Source organism: Naegleria gruberi, assembly GCF_000004985.1.
Source record: "Naegleria gruberi genomic scaffold NAEGRscaffold_27, whole genome shotgun sequence".
Lineage (NCBI taxonomy): Eukaryota > Heterolobosea > Eutetramitea > Acrasida > Naegleriidae > Naegleria > Naegleria gruberi.
In genome coordinates, this window is record NW_003163300.1 from 332,711 (window position 1) to 352,248 (window position 19,538).

The window sequence follows — 19,538 nt, forward strand, 5'->3', positions numbered from 1 at the left end:
GGAGATGTGAGAAAGCCGACACAATTTTGAGTGGAACGCTGTTTACAATAATTGATTGGTCTCAGGTCTTTATTTAGTTGAATTATGGGTCGATTTACAGTTTCTTTGTTGAGGTTATCTTTATATTGAAATTATGATATTCGAAATGAATGAAAATGAATGTTTCATTCGTTTCTGTGAAGCAAAGTGAAGAGTGAATGAAAAAAGGCTTGAGGAGGAGTTAATACAAATAACTAGAAAAAAATGTCTCAATCAGCCCGTGAGCAATCTTCATCGATGAATCAAATCTCAACCAGTGAGGCTTTAAATTCCTTGCAAGGAAATGAGGATGTGTTCGAAAATTTATTAATCACTCTGAGAAGTAGGTATCACCAATCTGTTTATTTGGAATTATTCTAATCATTTTCCAGCACTTCAAATGCAAAACAAGCGTTTGATCGATTTTCAAATATCAAGGTAAGTTTCTTCACAAATTTTCAAAGGCTAAAATGTAAAAAGTTACAAGTGGCATCTTCAACATCATGACAATATTAAAAAGATAATTAAAGGATTGAACATGTTGGGAGAGTCATTCGAAAGATATGGAATTGAAGGATTTAATATTACTCCAACAGAAGATGTCAATTTAAGAGAGTAAGTAAAACTTTATTTAACTCAATCGGTGATGAAACAACAATCGAATAGGAAAACATTGGAAATTGCAAATTCATTGAACATTATACCTCCTGATTTTCAAGAAAACTCAAGAAGTGTTGCAAAGAGTAAAACCACAAGTAGGGAATCTAAAAGTGATCCGTTTGAAGAAAAGCTTACAAACCTTCATTCAATTGTTGTTGGATTCTTCAAAAAGTCAAATGTATCATCTCTTGAAAGAGAAGCATTCGAAAGAGAACTGAAATCCATTTCTGATATTGAGACCTTCTCAACTCTGAAAGAAGAGTCCTACTGCACTGTCTTTCCAATTTTTGCTTCATGGTTTAAAAAGGTTGACAGTATTAGATATGGATTGATTTATATTTATGAAGGGTTGAGAATTTTCCCAAATGCTTTCACTAGGCGTGCCAATCTTGCATCAATGAAAGAAATTGTGAATGGTAAGTTTAAGTTAAAGTGAAATGTTAACTTTGTGTAAAGCTTTGGAAGGTCTAACACATGCAGACTTCGATTCAGTTAGTGGCTTTACAGTTGAAGAAATCACTAGTGCATATGACATTCTCATTAAGCAAATCAGAAACATTGAAGGAGGATTTATTTCAGTAGAGGATTTCTAGTAGTTTCAACTTGTGGCCACAATTCAATAATATTTGAACATCACAAAATATCTTTAAAAAATGGCCACACTCTTTAGACTTCAAGACGATCACATCAACGATCTTGTTTTTATTAATAAATTAACTCCGGAATGTAGGTGTAGATTCATCAGATCACAATAATTTTATTATATAATAATATAAAGCATTGGAGGATTTATGTAGAGTTTCTATTGAATTTATTACTAAAGGATCTTTGAAGAAATCAATTCAACAAACAGCAGGTATGGATAATTTGGATGTACATAATAATAATAATAAATGTGGAATTAAATAGCAAATCTTTCATTGGAAAAGGATGATGTTGAGAAGGGAGTAAAAAGTTTATCATATTTATTTTCCGATTGTGCTAAAGCAAATTTGGATGGTAACAAATTCCAATTAACAATCTTTGATATCCCTTCACTTTCAGATCAATCTGCTGGAATTTTACTTAATTATTATGAACAAAATTTCCAAAATATTCGTACCTTGTTCTCTAAAGCAAGTAGTACTGAATCATGTTATGGACTCAGTACAATGCCACAATATAAAGATTTGGAATGGAGATTTGAAGTGGAATGTGACAGAAGAAGTGTTAGACAATTGGTAGAACCATACTTTACATTGAAATTAATTACATCAACGACAAGTGGAGACGAAAAGAAAAATCAAGCTCAATACTTTAACTGTTCACTCCATGAATTGAAGCATATTCACGATGTTTTGGGAGAAGCTCTCAAGGAAATGAAATCTTCTCACACCAGAAGAATCAAATATTATATCAAATAAACCAAATCTTAAAAATGTATTTTATTTATAAGGATGGTAAATGTGTGATTTGTTTGGTCTATTAAGCGAAAAACCTTCATTGTCACTTGCTTGATTTTCATTTTCTTGCTGTTGTTGATTATGTTCTGGTCGATAGTACGTATAAAAAACATCACCAAAAGAAGATAATTGAGGAATAGATTTGGTTACAACTTCAATTCTTACCAATCCTGGAACAATTCTTTCAGGAACTGTACATACAATTCTATCACTCAATACTTGTGCAATGTTTGGAGAATCCTGTAATCCAAACATGACTCTGACAGAGTTGCCTTCCTTCTTAATTGAATCAAAATTACCTAGAATAGTTACCTCTTGTTGTCCATTGAGAGGACCTCTGTTAGGATGAATGGATGTTAATTGGAGTGAAATATTGGATTGTTGAGGAGATGATTGATAACTATTGTTATTGCTAGTTGTTTGTTGAGGGTGATGATGATAAATTGGACTAGTATTAGGGGATGTGAAGGGATGGTGGTGAGTAGGATACTGATTGGATGGAAACATTGTTTGTTGGTTATTGGAATTATTGGAAATGCTACCATTTGAATTAGAATAATGATGGTGAATCATTGATCCACTGTTACTGGAATTATTATTGTTGTAGTTTTGCAAGTTTGGTCTATTTGTAGTGGAATTGTGAATGTTATTAGAAGAGGAATTATCTTGTGAATTATTGGAGCTATGTCTATATCCATCATTTTGGAAAGGTGTCATAGAATTCATGGAAGGAGATTGAACATTTGCAACCTTTGTTCTTGCAGAGAAGGAATGTTGTTGCTGTTGGTTGACTGATGAAGTCTCATGATGATTATTCATATTATTGGTATTAGGCATTGCACTAGATGATTGAGAAGAGCTAGAAACATTGGTTGTACTTGTGGCGACTGGATTGTTTCCAATAGCTCTCAAATCTTGTGGTCTCGAACAAACATAGAATTTAGACGAATTAACCTTCTTGATAATCTTATTGCTCATTGAAAACTCTGCTGAAATCCAAATTAGTTTTTGAGTTTCAGGTCTACCAGAAGTGAAAGGAAGTTTCTTTCTGAATTGTGCCTCATAAACATCATCTTCATCAATAGAAAGTGTGCACTTAGCATTCTTCAACACTTCAGCAACCTTTGATGGATTCAACTTTGTGAATGAATCTACAAATGAAAGTGTTTCCATTACTTTAGTTTCAGTGTTTCCCTCCTTTGTGCAATAAACTGTACAAGTATCAAATACAAATGAAGAGATTACCTGTATGGTAATTACGTTTCTTTGAACCCAATACTTGATACCATTCTTTTCCTTCTGAGATCCATCAATAATTTGAACAGTTGCAAATGATATGTTTTCATCATCTGAATCACTGCCTCCACTAAATTCCTCAGAACCACTACTTGAATTATTCATACTGTTTGAACTTGCCTCTCTACTACCATTATTATTGTTGTTACTACTGTTTCCTCCTCCATTATTACTGGTCGAGTTATTTCTACGTTCAGAACTATTTGAAGAACCACCTCCATTTTGAGAATTACCAGATGATTCACCACTACCAGATACAGTTAACACATTTACAGGAGGCATTGGATAGGCATCTTCATTTTGATCTTCCTCTGATGAGACATCTTCTCTTTCATCTCCACTACTATTACTACTATTACCTCCGTCACTGCTGAGTCTTTCACTGCTACTACTTGTACCATTTCCACTACTGCCACCTTGATAATCCTCTGTTGTTGAATGATTGGATTTACCACTCGGAGAAATGAATGGTGTGAAAACAAGTTTGTTTAGTGAAATTTTTGATTTCATAGAATTGAATAGTTTGGAGAAGATGGTAAGAGCAGTAGGTACTCTCATAACACCACCCTGTACAAGGAAGTCCTTCTTCTTCTTTTGACTACTTTCATTTGACATGCTTTGTTGCTGTTGTTCAACAGGTTGGTGAATTTCTTCATCATTATTGGCAGTAGTGGATGAATTGAGCAACATATCTTTGCTTGTTGCTTGGCCATTCTCTGATAATGTCTTTTTCATATCAGAGGAATGAGATTGCTCATTTGAAGATGACTTTGATTGACTCTCCTGTCCAGAAGAGCTTGAACAATCATCACTTTCACTATTAGTAGCTGGAGATTGAGAGTGGATGTTTCTGTAACCACTACTTGCACTCATGGATTTCTCATGGTAGCTTGAAAGTGAATCACTGGAAGAAACATCAGTGGTAGAATCTTCTTCACCACTGCTACTGCCACTGTTTGATTCTTCATCTTTGAAATCTATTGTCTGATTATTGTTCTCTTGTTTCTTAGTGGTTGTTACGAGTCGGGAAATGTTGGTTTGGAGGAACTTTTGGTGCTTGCTCTTTGACTTGATAAACTTTCTTGAAGAGGAAACGAGTCCATCATCATCTATAGCCACAGTAGCCTCATCCTCACTTTCATCAACATTCAAAACCCTAGGTCTAAACAATTCCACTTGTATTTCATGTGAAGTTATTGTTGTTATCCATTTAATCTCAATGTAGGACTTGAAATCTGGGGACGGAGATAGTTTATCAAGAATTGAATAAATATAGGAAGTTGGAAAGGTATCAATGGTATTGTATGTGGAGGTTGATTGAGATTTAATTTTAGCTGCATGATGGTTGTGGTGTGTTTTAATTTTGTTTTGATTATTATTATTCGTCATTGTTGCGAAAGACTTTCTTCTCTTATCAAACAATAACTGTGATGATTGTGGAGGAGGTAGATTGGTTGTTGTTGTTTGTACGGATGAAGAAGCAGCTATCACAGATGGAACGAATTGTTGTTGAGTATTTTCAGAATACTGAAGCAATGAATCATGAAATCTCTTTGAATGACGACTTGTTTTACTACCACAATGTTTTGAAAATTGATGTTGTTGCAATTTCCAAGAATTAACGTTATGTACTGGTGGTGGAGTAGTATTGTTAAAGGGATGCTTTGAAAGCTTGTCCTCTGTTGTTGGTGATTTTTTAATCATCCAAGCTGAATTTTGAGATTCAATCTGCTGCTTTGTGTCGCAACCTGTGTTGTTTGTAAATATTCTCGCAGGCTCAAGTTTGCGAGTTTGGCTGAATTTGTTATTGTTAACGGAGTATTCAAAACAGCAACAACAATAAAAAGAAGAAGAGAAATATTGGTGTGGGTTAGTTGGGATGGATTCAAATTGAAATGTAAACCTACACAAAGATCTTCTCTGCTTCCGTGCTATCAGCAAATACTGCATGGTAGGTTACCATGGCTTTATCGCAAATTTTTTTATGTTCTCCCCTTACGAGATTTTATTAATTACCAACAAATTTGCATAATAAATAGATCAAGCAAACATTCTCAAAATTTGAGATCAATCCCGAGCGAGCTGCGCTACTTGAAGTGGTACCAAGCTTGGTTTGTCCAAGCCACAAACTACCAAAAACATCTTAGACACTCTCCCAATCACAAAAAACAAAATGATGACTATTCTTTCAGAAAATGAATCATAGTTTTTAATTTTCCTTATGTATTGAAATAAGGATGTATTATCTGAACATAATTCGGAACAAATAATTTTCTCTGCTAGGGGCAATACAAAATAACTGTTAGTTTTGAAAGGTGGAATTTACGAAAATCCATTGTACAAAAAAATGCTTATTGGAACGGAAGCAGATTCATCATTGGACCATCACCAACATAAAATGTTGCTTGATGATATGGTGCTAGTTTCATCACCATCATCAAACAACGCGGAAGAAGAGCACGAAGAAGAACAATTAAAATTATTATCATCACCAAGTTCTAATGAAAGTTTAATAACAATGGTCTCATCGTCAATGGATGATACTACATCAAATCTAGTGAAGCCGACACCCAAAATCATGGAATCAAGAATTTACTTTCATCAAAATTCACAATTATTATTTCTAAATTTTGAAGATTTTTACTTGGAAACACAAGAGGACGTTGATGTTGTGATTAAATTTATTGAATTAACATTTACAAATTATTTAGCGGATGAGGAGTTACAAAGAAAGATACAGTCCAATAGTATAAATCGAAGAAATAGTTTCATAAAGGAAAAACCAAATAATTCAAAGAAAAAGACAAATATTGATGTTTATATTTGTTATGATAGATTTCATTGCCAACTTGATTTACTAAAATACTATTCCGAAAAAGTAGCCTATCTAGAGGCTAATTATTATAGATCAGTGAAGAGATTCACAACGGAATCACTAGAGGATAAATTATTGAAAAAGTTTGAAAGTGTTTTGGAACAACAAGAACATGTCGATGAACCAATAATTCAAAATTTTGAAATGTTGAATGGACGATACATTATCCAATCAGAACATTTAATAGCTAGAGGTACTTTTGGAAGGTAAGTAATACATCACCAAATATGCATTCCGAACTAAAATTATTTAGGGTATTCCTTGGACAGGATAAATTAACAGGAGATTTGGTAGCAGTAAAGGAATTAAAAAGAAAAAACATTGACAGTGTTGAAGGTTTGAAAGAACTTATTGATAAGGAATTGAAAATTTGTAAATTATTATCACAATCCCTAAAGGATGGTGAATCACATATTGGAAAAAAGTATATTTGTAAAATATATGATGTAATTGATACAGAACCCTTCCATTATATTGTAATGGAGTATTTAGCTAATGGATCACTTGAGAATCCTCTTGAGGAAAGAGAAACATTCCCACCCGAAGTTGCAAAGAAATATATCAAACAGTTATCCTATGCACTTGATTATATTCATAGTACACTAAATATATGCCATCGTGATATTCAATTGGCTAATTTATGTTTGGATGCACATGGAAATATCAAGCTTGTAGATTTTGGATTGAGGTAAGTTCAAATTATTGAAAAATAATTATTGACTTTCAAAGTGATTTCTTTACCAAAGAGGCAACAACTCATAATTCATTTTGTGGAAATTATGCATCTCCTGAAATGATTTTAGCGACTAAATATATAGGATACGAGGGAGATTGTTATGGAATGGGACTTTTATTGTATAAATTATTATCAGGATTTTTCCCATTTCGTTCAAGTGTAGATAAGATTGTAGAACAATACTACATTCCATTGGATGAATTGGAAAGGGAAGGTACATTGAATGAATCCAGTATATCCTTAATTAAAGGTCTTTTAGAAAAAGATCCTTGTAAAAGATTAACAACAAAAGATGTCATTAATCATGAATGGTTACAAGATGTTGAAGTTTAAATTAAATTATTGTGATATTTACAAAAAGGATCTACCCCTATTATGAAAATGTTCCACAGTTATTGGTTGCTTATCAGCTTGAATTTCTCTTCTTCTCGTTTCTTCCCTTTGTTGTTGTAATTTCATATTTTCCACCATTAAGGACTTCATATATTCTCTCCTCTTTTCATTACTAGTATTGGCATGAATATATCTATCTCTAGGTGTCTCCCTTGGTTTAATTTCAGAGAGTGGAGCTGTCTTTGGTCTCGTGTCCACAACATTCGGAATTTGTTTTATGAATGTCTTTTCCTTTACTACATTCTCGTGTTCTTTTCTTCCTTTTAATTCCAAATGACGATCATAATCTTGTTTCCTTTGTTTTTGAAGTTGTAACTGCTCCTCCCTAGTGCCAGCAATGGCTTGTCTTCTCGATTCCTCTATTTGCTTCATCTTGGTTCGTTTTGCCTCAATGTTCTGAATTTCACGTTGATAGTCCTTCTCAACAGTTTGGCAATTTGTGATTGAGCACTTTCTCGGAACGAACAATCTACTTCTAGTTGTCTCCATTCTTTTAAGTGTAATAGTATTACAGGTTCTGTACAGTGTGTGGTGGTGTTGTTTTGGAGATTGCTTTTAATTTACACAAGTCATTAACAAATGTGTGTAAAGCAAATATAGATTTGATGGTAAAGACTTTTTTTTTGGTATTGAGAAGTTAATTGGTGAGGAATATTCTGTAAACTGAATTATACAGCTTTGTGGTATAGGTATTGATTGTGAAAGTTTTATTGCTCTTAGGAGTGCAAGAGATGATCAACCATGAAGTGCTGTCCTTCAACTTCTATTCGAGTATGAAATTAACATATAAAAATGATTTTCGAATCCAACGAAGAGAATAAATGTAGAGATATCACCTCAAAGTGAAAGTGCTTTATTAAGGCTTTTGAGTCGTTAATAGGAATATTAAAATAATTCAATAAATTATTAAGAGATATTAATTTCAGTATTACGTATTTGTTTTTGATTTCTTATAACCGTTTTTACAGTTTGTATTTGGCGCCAAAATTTATAAAAATAAATGAATCAAACATTAAATAAATGTATGCAAAACGAATGCTTACTCGCTCACCCTCATCATCAAATGTTAATAGTACAAATGAGTATATTGAATACCAGGATGGATCAATAGCCGTCATGAATCACAATGAAACTGTAGAGGAAATTAATAACCGAATAAAAGAAGAAAAAAGAAGGAAGGAAGAAGAACGATTAAAAAAGCTGAGAATTGAAACAGCAAAAAGGAGGAAACGACAAGAACAAATTGATGCGGAATTAAAAGAAAAGAAGGAAAATGAAATTGAAAAAGCTTTACAGGACAGGAAAAAACAAATAGAGGCTTCGAAATTAAGGAAAAACAGCAAAACACCCGAATGTATAACAACAACAAATGGAGGTAAAAGCATCAGGCCTACACCTGCTGTGGCTGATATAACGAAAAAACAAATTAGACATTTGAACATTTTAGAATCTCTTGATTTACAAGGAATTACATCGAGTACTGACATGTTTCTTGTTGCTGAGAAGATGTCGAAAAGATCGAGTGTCAGAGAATCGGAGGCAGCTCATGCCATAAAAATGATTGAGATTACTTCGGCTAGATCACCAAATCCAACAAAAGAAATTCCCTTAGAATCGCCTTCCAACAAGACAAAGAGAGTGAGGATACAAATAGTGGAGGAAGAGAAACGAAAGACCTCTCCTCGAAATAATGATCTGAAACTTCCTCAAATTAAAACCCGACCAACTGAAGCAGTTGCCGAAAAGAAGATTGAGAAAAAGAAAAAGCTTGTGGCACCACATACAGGTGTCTCGATAGATATAGAAAAAATAGAGAAGGATATTGCATTAATTGATAAGGCACTTTTAGAAAAATATCAAAGTTTAAGGAATATTGATAATAACGTACTGAAACGAGTGAATACAAGCGACAGGTCTGATAGAAAGGACTCTACACCATCACCCACACAAAATAATCCAAAGAAAATTTCCAAACCAAAGCGAGCTAAACCTGTTTTATCAACAAGGCAACGAAAATTTTGATAAATTAGTACAATTAATTTATTTCCTAGTTGAATTGTTTAGATTTAGTTTGATTCTTCAATTGAGATTTCTTCACTCTTGTCTTCAGACTTAGTTTCTTCTGGCTTTTCTTCTTCAGACTTGGTTTCCTCACCTTCTTCTGATGGGGTAGTATTTTCTTGAACTGGTTCCTCCTCATCATCAAAGATACCACCTTCTTTTGGTTCTTCTTCTTCAGTTGGAGTTTCTTCAACAATCACTGATTGAGCCTTAGCTTTTCTTGGACTAAAAACATTTACAACACCTTGGAATAAATTCTTAAAACCATATTGAGCTTTTTCAAGTAAACTAATATTGAGTTGATCTGGTGTATAACCTCTCTTAAGGTTTCTTTCTATGTACACATCTCTATCCTTTACAATTCTCATAATGAGATCACTAGTGGAAACACCTTCAGTTCTCTTAATAGTTAAAAATCTGTGCATTTCCTTCAATCCAGCATAAACATCATTACCATTTTCATCAACGGAAAGATCTTCACCATGTGAAACGAAATCAATGTTATGTTTCAAGACAAAATCACCATCAACAACCCATGGAGCTTCCTTCACAACTTCATCAACATATCTACAGTGGGAAACACCTTCATATCTTTCGTTTTCTGTCATGACAGTCTTTCCTTTAATTCTCCAAGTGTCAGCATCTGAACAAACACCAACAATTAAATGTGTATTTGGGAACAAATTTTTAGCTTGTTGAAGGGATCTCATGTGACCAAAGTGGAAAAGATCATAAATACCATCGGCATATACTCTAACAGGTCTATCGAGAGGCACTCTAACTAAATTTCCTTGCATCATTCTAAATTCATATCTTCCATCTTCTCCTTCTACAACATCACCTTCCTTGTGAGAAGAATAGTCAATTTCAAATCCCTGTTTAACCTTCTTTTGTTGTGGTTCAACTGTGTTGTTACCGTTTTGTTCTTCTGATGACGTAACCTCTTCAATGTTTCTTTTCATTTTTTTTCTTCTGAAAAGCCAACGGAAGGCGCCAAAAGTGTATCCAATTGTATTCTGTGATTTATGATATTCTGTAACGCTTTATGATTCTTCGTACAGAGTATCAAGTTTACAAAATGGACGATGAACCATTTCTGATTTTATTAAGACCAAGTTTCAACCTGATACCTTTTAGCAAGATCTAATTGTTTCAAATATTCTTCTGCTTCTTGGTTTGTCATTCCACCATGGATTAGAACAGATTTGACTGCTTTTTGAACAGATTCTGGCATTTGTTTGGAATTACCGGCAACGTAAAAGTAAGCTCCCTTGTTTACAATTAGATCAAAGAGTAAATCTTTTTGTTCTCCAATACGATGTTGAACGTAGACTTTTGAATCTTGATCTCTTGAAAAAGCTGTTGACAATAAAAAGTTAAATTGTGTTTCACTTGAGTATTTTGTAAATTCTTCTCCATATAAAAAGTCACTCTTTTCATTTCTGCATCCAAAGAATAGAATACTCTTTCCAATCTCTTCTGTACTTGTTATTGATAAATTGGATATTTTCAAATAACGATCTTGAATGAAACTTCTAAATGGTGCAACACCAGTTCCAGGTCCAACCATAATAATTGGAGTGGAGAGTGATTTTGGTAAAGTCATTGTACCCTTATTGATCCATACTGGTACAAATACATCACCTTGTGTTCCAATATCAGTTGAAGAAAGCCATGATGTAAAAACTCCATTTCTAACTCTCTTAAATGGTGTGGTAAAGTTTACAATAGCAATAGTGACATGAATTTGATGAGGACACATTGATTGAGAAGAGGATATGGAATAATATCTTGGTTTGATTTGTGGTATTAAATCTAAAATGTACTCAAGAGTTGGTTTTGAACCAGGAAAATCATCAAAAACTTCGACATATGTTCTTTTCTCTTTGTGATTATATCTGTACATATCACCTGTTCCTTCTGCAGATCCAAAATATTCTAATCTTTCCCTCTCTTCACCAGTTGTAAAATGGCTTAACAATTCGAATAAATATCTTCTTGGTGTTCCTTGAATATCTAAGTATTTTTCGAAAAGGTTGAATAAAGTAATTACACTATTGCCAAATGGCATATCAGGAGCATCTGGATCAATTTTTTCTACTCTTATCAATTGATTTCCATCTAAGGATAATCTCTTGAGTAAATGTTGGACTTGATTAATTGTGTTTCTTGGTAAAACTGCAAGAACATCTCCTGGTTGATATGTGAGAGCTGTTTGATGATTTTCTCCTAAATTTTCAAAAACAACATGTCTAACATCTTGCCAGTGATTTTCAGATGTCATTTTCTTATTTTCTATCATTTTAGCCATGAATGGATTCTCTTTTGAGTAAGGACTTGTGCTGCTGGCAGATTTGAAAATGTATGAGTTTTTAAGGGAGTTATCTGATTCATCACACTTGATAATTCTATATCTTGGTTCTGGAATAATATGAGGTGATATAACTTCAACACCAACAGGTAGAGGATAAATACTCATAACCTTATCCCACAATCCTCTCATCCATCCAACCAATGCACCGTCAATTCCATTAGCATGTTGGTCATCAGCCAATCCTCTAGCATGGAATTCTTGAGCACCTAATTGTAATAATCTTCTATGAAGTTTCTTGGCAACAAAATTGAATTTTGAATATCCAGAATCTCCCAATCCAAATACAGAAAATTTGACACTACTTAAACTATCTGCTGCCAAACTCTTTCTTCTGAGAAAATTCCAAAACTTCTTCATATTATCAGGCTCATCACCTTGTCCAGTTGTTGAAACTACGAAAATCAAAATTGGTTCCGATGTTAAATTTTCAATATTATAATCATCCAATGCAGATAATTTAACAGATAGATATCTTCTCTTTGCTTCTCTTTGTATTCTTTCAGCCACCTCCTGAGCACAACCGCTTTGTGATCCATAGAGAACACAGATTTTGCGAGAGGAGGTTTCTACCGTTTGTTGTGTAAGCATTTTTTTTTGAAAAGAAAATTATGGAGAAATGGATTTCCACTCAAAAGATTCTTCGTTCGTTTCAATTTAATTTTGAAACACATGTTGTTTAGGGATGATGAATATGAAGAAATGGGAGAATGCTCGGATAATCTCCTTGAATATTATGAAAGTGCTTACGAGTTTGAGGGGAAATTTCTCCCGCCAATTTGTAATTTCAAAAAATCAAAAAAATGACCATCATTTCAATCTTGGCAGTTCTAGCATTATTTATTTATTTATATAAGGCTTTCTTTACATCGTGGAATAGAGCTGAAATGCCAAGCCATTCAACTGATTCTGACTTGGATCAGCATTCACAATTTTGGGAGAGAAGAATTGAGGAAGCATTAAATAACTTTTCATCTTATAGGGATTCAAAAATTGCTAAAAGATCATCAGAAAAAGTATTTAAAGAATTAGGAGAAGCTTGGGGAGAGTATGATCGTTCTCAGTTTTTAAAAAACAAAGCAATGATAATGTCAAAACAAGCAAAATTAAAAGTTCTATACAAAGAGAAGAAGGAAAATGAGAAGAAAAAAGAAGGCCTCGTCATTATTAATGCGAGATATGGAGTTTTTGATAAGAAGCATAGAGCTATTGTCGATGTTACTACTCCATTACAATGTTTTGTGAACGATGCTTCATCTACAATTTCTTTCAAGAAAGGTCCATTCGAATCCTTGCCAGGCTTTGGAAACGTCACAGAAGGGATGTCATTTCCCTTAGGTGCGAACTTGAAGAAAGAATTACAAGTAATTTATCGAACGAACGGATCTCTTAGAATGAAAACGTTTATTGAGGAGGAAGGAAATGAAGTAGAATTGCCCTAAACCACTTCACCATGGAAGACAAGTCATTTATCAAACATCAATCACAAACCAACAAACAACAAGATCCAATTTATTTAATTTTCACTACTCTAAAAAATGTTTATCACATCCGTTGCCTATGACTACTACAAGGGCTTCGTAACGGCCTTTATTGAAATTACGGATAACACTGATGTCATGGTTTTTGGTAAACCAAACTTGAAGAAAATTATACCTATGGTGAATATCATTGCTCTTATTGAAAGTATCTTGGCAGTAATTTTCTTCATTCTAGTTGCTATTCGTGCTTCTGTGTAGGTTTCTTCTATAATAATCAAAGAAATATTTCTAACATCTCTTTGTAGTACTTCAATGTCAATGTTTATTGTTTTTGTTCCACTTGAAATTTTCTTCCTTTTCATGTTAGGTTTGATGATGGTTATTTTCTTCTCTTTTGTGATAACAGCATTTAGGTTTACCAGGAAAGTTTATTGGATTGTTGCCTATTGTTTCATCTTCCCAATTGTTTTTATTAACTTGTGTCTTTTCTTTGGTATGCCAATCTTGGTTTCTATTCTCTTCCCATTGCAAGAAATCAAAGTACTTCAAGGGTATGTTTTTAAAGTTTCGAATAATGTTTTTAATTGTTAAATAGTCAAAAAGCTTGGGATGTGTCATTGTTTTTAGTTCTCTGGCTCGTTGGTGGTTTATTGAAAGCATTCGTTAGACCAAGTGAAGACGACAGCAACCCATATCAACATGATAACAAGAACGTCACTTTTACAGCAATCTACGTCTGTGTTCTCTTCTTGATTGCTGTTTTTATTTTCTTGATTTCTGCTAGATTGGATGGTACTGTTCCATTCTCTACAACAACACCTTTCCCATCTGTATCATATTGGATTGTTTTCATTCCAATATTTGTTATTTGGGCAATTGGTACAATTCTCTATTCTATCAAGGCATTCTTGGAATTGAAATTGGTCTACAAGAAGGGTGATGTTAACGGAGATGGTATTTTCAAGTCAATCTTCTACATTGGAATGATTGTCTTCCTCTTCTTGTCACTCATCACATCCATTTTATTGTGTGTCAAGCTTTCACTTTCTGCTGAAGAACAAGACAAATTCTCTCTTGGATGGTGTTTCTTACCTTTCATTTTGGGCTTTTTCACAATTGCTTGTTGTTGTTCAATTCCATTCTTCCCTCAATTCCGTAAAGTTAAATCAGCTGCTTTGAAGAATAGTGTCACTAACGAAGTTGAAGAAGCTGCCGAAAAAGAAATGCAATGTTTCCTTTAAAAAGGAAAATCAAGACAACTCAGATTGTCAGTGTATGATATTACTTAATATTAAATAAAATTATTCTTCAATTATTTACTAGGAATTTCACAAATTTACACTTATTGTAAAAGAATAGAGGATAATTTAATGGATTGTAAAATCAAATGTCAAATATTATCATAAAAACCATTCAAAAAAATTGATCCAAAGATTAACTAACAATGGTTGTTACAGATCAACAGAAACAAGCAATCCGTCAGTGGATTGAAACGGTCACAGGGGAGAAGTTCTCAGATCCCAACGATATGTACACTTCTCTGAAGGATGGTTGTTTATTGTGTGGGTGAGTTTCAAGTTTCGAATAATAATAATTTTACATTTCTCTCATTACACACTGTTTAAATTATTATTATATATGTTTATTAACAAATTAGTTTAATTTCTGCTCTCCGTTGCATTAAATATCCAACCTACAACCGAGAAACTAAAGGTATCATGTTCAAGGAGATGGAAAACATTGCCTACTTTATGCAAACCACACAAAAAGCTGGACTCAAACTAAATTGGACACTGAAGGCACTTCATAAGAATGCCGACATGGATGCTGTACTATTATCTTTAATTGATTTATCCAATCACATTAAACAGAATAATAATGAAGGATTCAAGGGACCATTCTTGGAATTGGGAAGTTCTACTGCTACCACCACCACTACTACTACTTCTGCTGCTTCCTCTGATAATTCATCATCCACATCATCACCAGCATCTGTAGGAACATCATCACCCCAAGTGAAAACAAGTGTTCCCGAACCAACAACACCAAAAGTCATCAAGAAAACATCAAATAATGTAACACCTGGTACTGATTCGAATGTTGATTCACCACCGACCATTACAAGTAGCAGTAATGGAGGTGTTCAATCTAGATTAAAGAGATTTTTTGGAGGTGGATCAAACGAATCTAAAACAAATGAAACTAAATCAGAACAAACACCTTCTCCACCAGTTACTTCAAATATTTCGACAACATCAGCAACAACAACACCAACAAAACAATCAACAATTCCATCTGTTACTTCTACTCCACCAGTTTCGAATACTAGTTCAACACCATCATCAACTAATAGCACTCCTGTAAGGACATCGTCTGCAACAAGTGTCACAACTCCACAAAATTCTTCCTCAAGGAATCTTCTCAGTTCACCAGCAAGTTCTTCATCCCTAACTGGATCATCACCAAGAAGATCAATTGGAGGAAATTCAGATGATGACGATGACGATGAAGATGAAGAAGTGATGGATGAAGAAATTTTAACTCATGTTAAAAAGTTGAAGGAAAGTGTGGAAAATCCAACTCCTGAATATTTGAGAGTTTTAAATCAAAAATTGGAAGCCAAATCACTCAAGTGGTGCAACAAATTTGCCAATGATAAGGGAGCTTTCTATTTGGGAGAAATTATCATAACAACCAATAAGAAGTATAAAGGAGCTAATGAAAAGAGTATTCAGGAACAAGCTTTGAATTGTCTCAATACTTTGATTGATGTTGGAGCATTAAATGGTATAATCAAATATACATCAATTGTCTTTGCAATTGTCATGTTAACAGATAATAAGGAATCATTGAAAACAAGAGTGATGGCTCTTGAATTGTTATCACTTATTTGCACTTTTAATGAACAAGGTTTTTGGGTTGTTTTGGAAGCTTTTGGACAGTGTAAAGTTGAAAAGAGAGAACCAAAGAGATTTTTCGATATTGTTGATGGGTTGAAGAATGAAAAGGATGAGAAATTCAAAGCATTCTGTTTATTATTATTCAATTCCCTTATTAACACACCTCAAGATACCTCAATAAGAATTTTATTGAGAAATGAATTGAAATCTCTTGGATTGGATGATATTGTTACAAAACTTCAAAAGGATGTTGATAGTGATACTATCAAAGAGGAAAGTCTTAAGGATCAAATCAGAGCTTTTGATGAAGAAATGATGTCCAGGTTTATTGAAAATGATGATGATGAAGATGAGGAGGAAGAATCTAACAGTTCTCTGATTGACACCAAGTCTATTAAGGATCCACTCCAATTGATGAAGTTATTAACTATCAAACTTGGTGGTAGTTCAGTTGGTATCAGTAATTTGAGAAATATTTTACAACATTTATTGGAATACACCCAAATTATTCCTCATGAAATGGATGATATCAACAAGTCTGACAAGATTCTCCAGGACAGTTGGAAGAATATTGACAACATGTTGCATGCTCTCACCAACGATTCAATCATGACCAAGAATGTAGTAGCTGATGTGATAAAGAGTGAAAAGATGTTAAAGATTCTTTTACAAAAAGGTAACAAGAAATCGAAGGAATTGGATCAAGAGGTTGAAAACTTGAAGAAGGAAAATGATGCTCTCAAAAGAGGAGTGAAATATGAACCAGAAATAACATTGCCATCAGGTTCTGGAGATGCTAAGCCAACAACTGAAGTTGCCATGTTGACAAAGCTTGTCAAACAACAGAAAGAAAAGCTCGAAGCTATGAAAATTTCACTTGAAGATTTAGAGAAGCAAAATATTGATCTTTTGAGAAATATTAAGGAAAAAGATGCTGCTATTGAATCATTCAGGTCAACTGGTGTCATGCCAACCAACGTGACGACTTCAACTGAAGGTGTTCCACCAATTCCAAGTGGAGGCGATTCATCGCTTATTCCACCACCACCAATTGGTGGTGATGTGCCTCCTCCTCCTGGTATGGGAATTCCACCTCCTCCTGGTAGTTCTGGCGTTCCTCCACCACCTGGTGGTGTCCCTCCTCCTCCTGGTGGAGGCGTTCCATTGCCACCTGGTGTTCCAAAGACTCCAGAAATCAAATTACCTGATTTACCAAAGAGAAGTTCCAAGAAACCACTCAGAAACTTCTATGGTGATCCTATCAGAAAGCAAAAAGTTGGTACTACCGCTTGGGTTAAGGATGGTATTGCTGAAAGAACCAAAGATATTGATATCGATCCAAATGAATTGGAAGATCTCTTCTCCAATGTACCAAAGGAAAAGGAATCTACCAAAAAGGAGAGAAAGATCAAAGAGTTGGTTTCATTCATCGATCCTCAAAAATCGAACAATCTCTCAATTTTGCTTGGTTATTTGCGTCTTGACAATGAAGACATTAAGAATGCCATTATAGATATGGACGACGAAATACTTTCTCAACAAAATATCGAATCATTGAAGGATAAGGCCCCAACTGAAGAAGAAATTCAATCAATTATGGCTTATACAGGTGATAAGGATTTATTGGCTCCAGCTGATAAATTCTATTTGGCCATCAAGGATGTTCCAAGATTGGCTGGAAGATTGAGTTGTTGGGCTTTCAAGTACAAGTTTGAATCTAGTATTCCTGTAGTTATTCCAGATTTGGAGACTGTCTTGTTTGCATCTCAGGAAGTTCAAAGAAGTAAGAAATTCAAAGAATTACTTACAGTTATTCTTGCCATTGCAAACTTTTTGAATGCCAACTCATCTAAGAAGGATTCCTATGGTTTCACACTTTCTAGTTTGTCAAAGTTGAAGGATACTAAAGCAGTTGATGGTAAGACAACCTTACTTCAATATATTGGTATCTTCTGTACAAAGAAGAATCAAAATGTTTTGAGAATTAGAGAAGATTTCGGTAATTTGGAAATGGCTACAAGAGTGTCCTTTCCAGAAACTCTTTCTGAAATCTCCAAGTTGAAAGCAGGTGTTGAAGAAATTGAAAAAGAATTGAACAGACCAGAGTGGAAGAATAATAAGAACGACAAGTTCTATAAGATTATGAGCGAATTTTTGGAAAATGCTAAGGGTGATATGCGTGTTGTCAATATTTTGACAGGAAAGATTGAACTCAGTCTCAAGACTTTGGCAGATCTCTATGCAGAAGATGAAAAGATTTTAACAAAGAATCCAACTGAATTCTTCATGCAAATATTCACATTCTTGGAATCATTCCTTTCCAGTTTGGAAGATTATTTGAGACAAAGAATTTTAGAAAGAAGGAAGAGAGAAAAGAGAGAAAAACAAAGACAATTGGAGTTGAGAAAGATGCAACAACGAAAACAAATGGAATTAGAAGCACTCAAAAAGAAGAAACAACAAGAAACCTCACCTGCAGCTGCAGGTGGTGAACTAACACCAGAATCAGGAGAAAAACGAAATATCAAACAAGCTATCAGACAAAGAAAGCAAAGCATGATGTCAGGTGAAGCTTTCAGAGACAAGAGAGAATCCAGAATGGCAGTCAAACAACAACAAGAGTCATCCTCACTCCCATTCCCAGTCAATCTAAGAAAAACAAAATCCGAAGCAGTTGAACAATAAAATTTCTTATTTTCACAAAACCACAAATTTTCCAAATTTAAAAATATTAAAAAATTGCACATGCTTTAATTGCTTGATTTGTTTTTGTTTCAGATGATTATAACACTTTTCATGTGCACGAATGACTTCTGGATGATCGTGCCTCTACTACCAAGATCTATGATGCAATTATTATTGTTTATCAGGTAATAATTTGATATCTACTCGGAGAGTTTTGTTTTTGCCTGGCTATTCATCATGTTGAATGCCATTTGACAATCACAAGCTCTTTCGAACACTCAGATCAAGCAGAAGGAAAATTGAATTGACCAGTTCAAAAACATTGGATCACTTTTGATCCAAATTATTTATCAGAATTGAGTCCATTACATAAAGAGAGTTTTATTAGGACTTATCCATAATTCTAACAATGGTTGTTGCAAAATGTCAAATTCAGTGTATTATTTTGATGTGCATCCAGTTCAGAAGGTATCTTGTTGAGCCAGACACAATATTTCTGTGTTATTTTATAATTTTACAATTGTCCACAAACCTCAATCTTAACTACACGGGCTGGGGTGGTACCACGGAGAGGAACCGTGTTAATAGCAGTCACAACGTTAGTTCCTGAAACAACTTCA

At 34.0% G+C, this 19,538-nt stretch overlaps 10 protein-coding genes across 10 annotated transcripts; 6 read left to right on the plus strand and 4 right to left on the minus strand.

Moving 5' to 3' along the window:
• Positions 1 to 243: 243 nt before the first annotated feature.
• On the plus strand, positions 244 to 2,081 carry AM56 (uncharacterized protein; the record flags this gene model as incomplete). Its single annotated transcript, XM_002676525.1, has 6 exons — positions 244 to 361; positions 411 to 456; positions 499 to 633; positions 685 to 1,094; positions 1,457 to 1,534; positions 1,588 to 2,081. The coding sequence occupies 6 exons, from the start codon at positions 244 to 246 to the stop codon at positions 2,079 to 2,081; spliced, it is 1,281 nt and encodes a 426-aa protein (XP_002676571.1).
• Positions 2,082 to 2,102: 21 nt separating this feature from the next.
• NAEGRDRAFT_49537 (uncharacterized protein) lies at positions 2,103 to 5,366 on the minus strand (the record flags this gene model as incomplete). Its single annotated transcript, XM_002676614.1, has 1 exon — positions 2,103 to 5,366. One exon carries the CDS (start codon positions 5,364 to 5,366, stop codon positions 2,103 to 2,105), a length of 3,264 nt encoding a protein of 1,087 aa, XP_002676660.1.
• Positions 5,367 to 6,542: 1,176 nt separating this feature from the next.
• On the plus strand, positions 6,543 to 7,345 carry NAEGRDRAFT_2611 (uncharacterized protein; the record flags this gene model as incomplete). The annotated part of the gene is made up of 2 exons (XM_002676526.1): positions 6,543 to 6,979; positions 7,021 to 7,345. Coding segments are annotated over 2 exons (762 nt in total), but the record flags the coding sequence as incomplete, so codon positions are not given.
• Positions 7,346 to 7,363: 18 nt separating this feature from the next.
• On the minus strand, positions 7,364 to 7,991 carry NAEGRDRAFT_79967 (uncharacterized protein). The gene has a single exon (XM_002676615.1). The coding sequence runs from the start codon at positions 7,907 to 7,909 to the stop codon at positions 7,379 to 7,381; it is 531 nt and encodes a 176-aa protein (XP_002676661.1). The 5' UTR covers positions 7,910 to 7,991; the 3' UTR covers positions 7,364 to 7,378.
• A 449-nt stretch (positions 7,992 to 8,440) lies between these two features.
• Positions 8,441 to 9,442, plus strand: NAEGRDRAFT_68274 (uncharacterized protein; the record flags this gene model as incomplete). The annotated part of the gene is made up of 1 exon (XM_002676527.1): positions 8,441 to 9,442. One exon carries the CDS (start codon positions 8,441 to 8,443, stop codon positions 9,440 to 9,442), a length of 1,002 nt encoding a protein of 333 aa, XP_002676573.1.
• A 314-nt stretch (positions 9,443 to 9,756) lies between these two features.
• On the minus strand, positions 9,757 to 10,248 carry NAEGRDRAFT_3398 (uncharacterized protein; the record flags this gene model as incomplete). Its single annotated transcript, XM_002676616.1, has 1 exon — positions 9,757 to 10,248. A coding segment is annotated over one exon (492 nt), but the record flags the coding sequence as incomplete, so codon positions are not given.
• A 312-nt stretch (positions 10,249 to 10,560) lies between these two features.
• NAEGRDRAFT_36877 (uncharacterized protein) lies at positions 10,561 to 12,443 on the minus strand (the record flags this gene model as incomplete). Its single annotated transcript, XM_002676617.1, has 1 exon — positions 10,561 to 12,443. One exon carries the CDS (start codon positions 12,441 to 12,443, stop codon positions 10,587 to 10,589), a length of 1,857 nt encoding a protein of 618 aa, XP_002676663.1. The 3' UTR covers positions 10,561 to 10,586.
• Positions 12,444 to 12,739: 296 nt separating this feature from the next.
• Positions 12,740 to 13,294, plus strand: NAEGRDRAFT_49540 (uncharacterized protein; the record flags this gene model as incomplete). The annotated part of the gene is made up of 1 exon (XM_002676528.1): positions 12,740 to 13,294. The coding sequence occupies one exon, from the start codon at positions 12,740 to 12,742 to the stop codon at positions 13,292 to 13,294; it is 555 nt and encodes a 184-aa protein (XP_002676574.1).
• Positions 13,295 to 13,390: 96 nt separating this feature from the next.
• Positions 13,391 to 14,653, plus strand: NAEGRDRAFT_79969 (uncharacterized protein; the record flags this gene model as incomplete). Its single annotated transcript, XM_002676529.1, has 3 exons — positions 13,391 to 13,587; positions 13,639 to 13,884; positions 13,929 to 14,653. 3 exons carry the CDS (start codon positions 13,391 to 13,393, stop codon positions 14,572 to 14,574), a joined length of 1,089 nt encoding a protein of 362 aa, XP_002676575.1. The 3' UTR covers positions 14,575 to 14,653.
• A 410-nt stretch (positions 14,654 to 15,063) lies between these two features.
• NAEGRDRAFT_79970 (diaphanous-related formin) lies at positions 15,064 to 18,934 on the plus strand (the record flags this gene model as incomplete). The annotated part of the gene is made up of 1 exon (XM_002676530.1): positions 15,064 to 18,934. One exon carries the CDS (start codon positions 15,064 to 15,066, stop codon positions 18,916 to 18,918), a length of 3,855 nt encoding a protein of 1,284 aa, XP_002676576.1. The 3' UTR covers positions 18,919 to 18,934.
• Between the last annotated feature and the right edge of the window lie 604 nt (positions 18,935 to 19,538).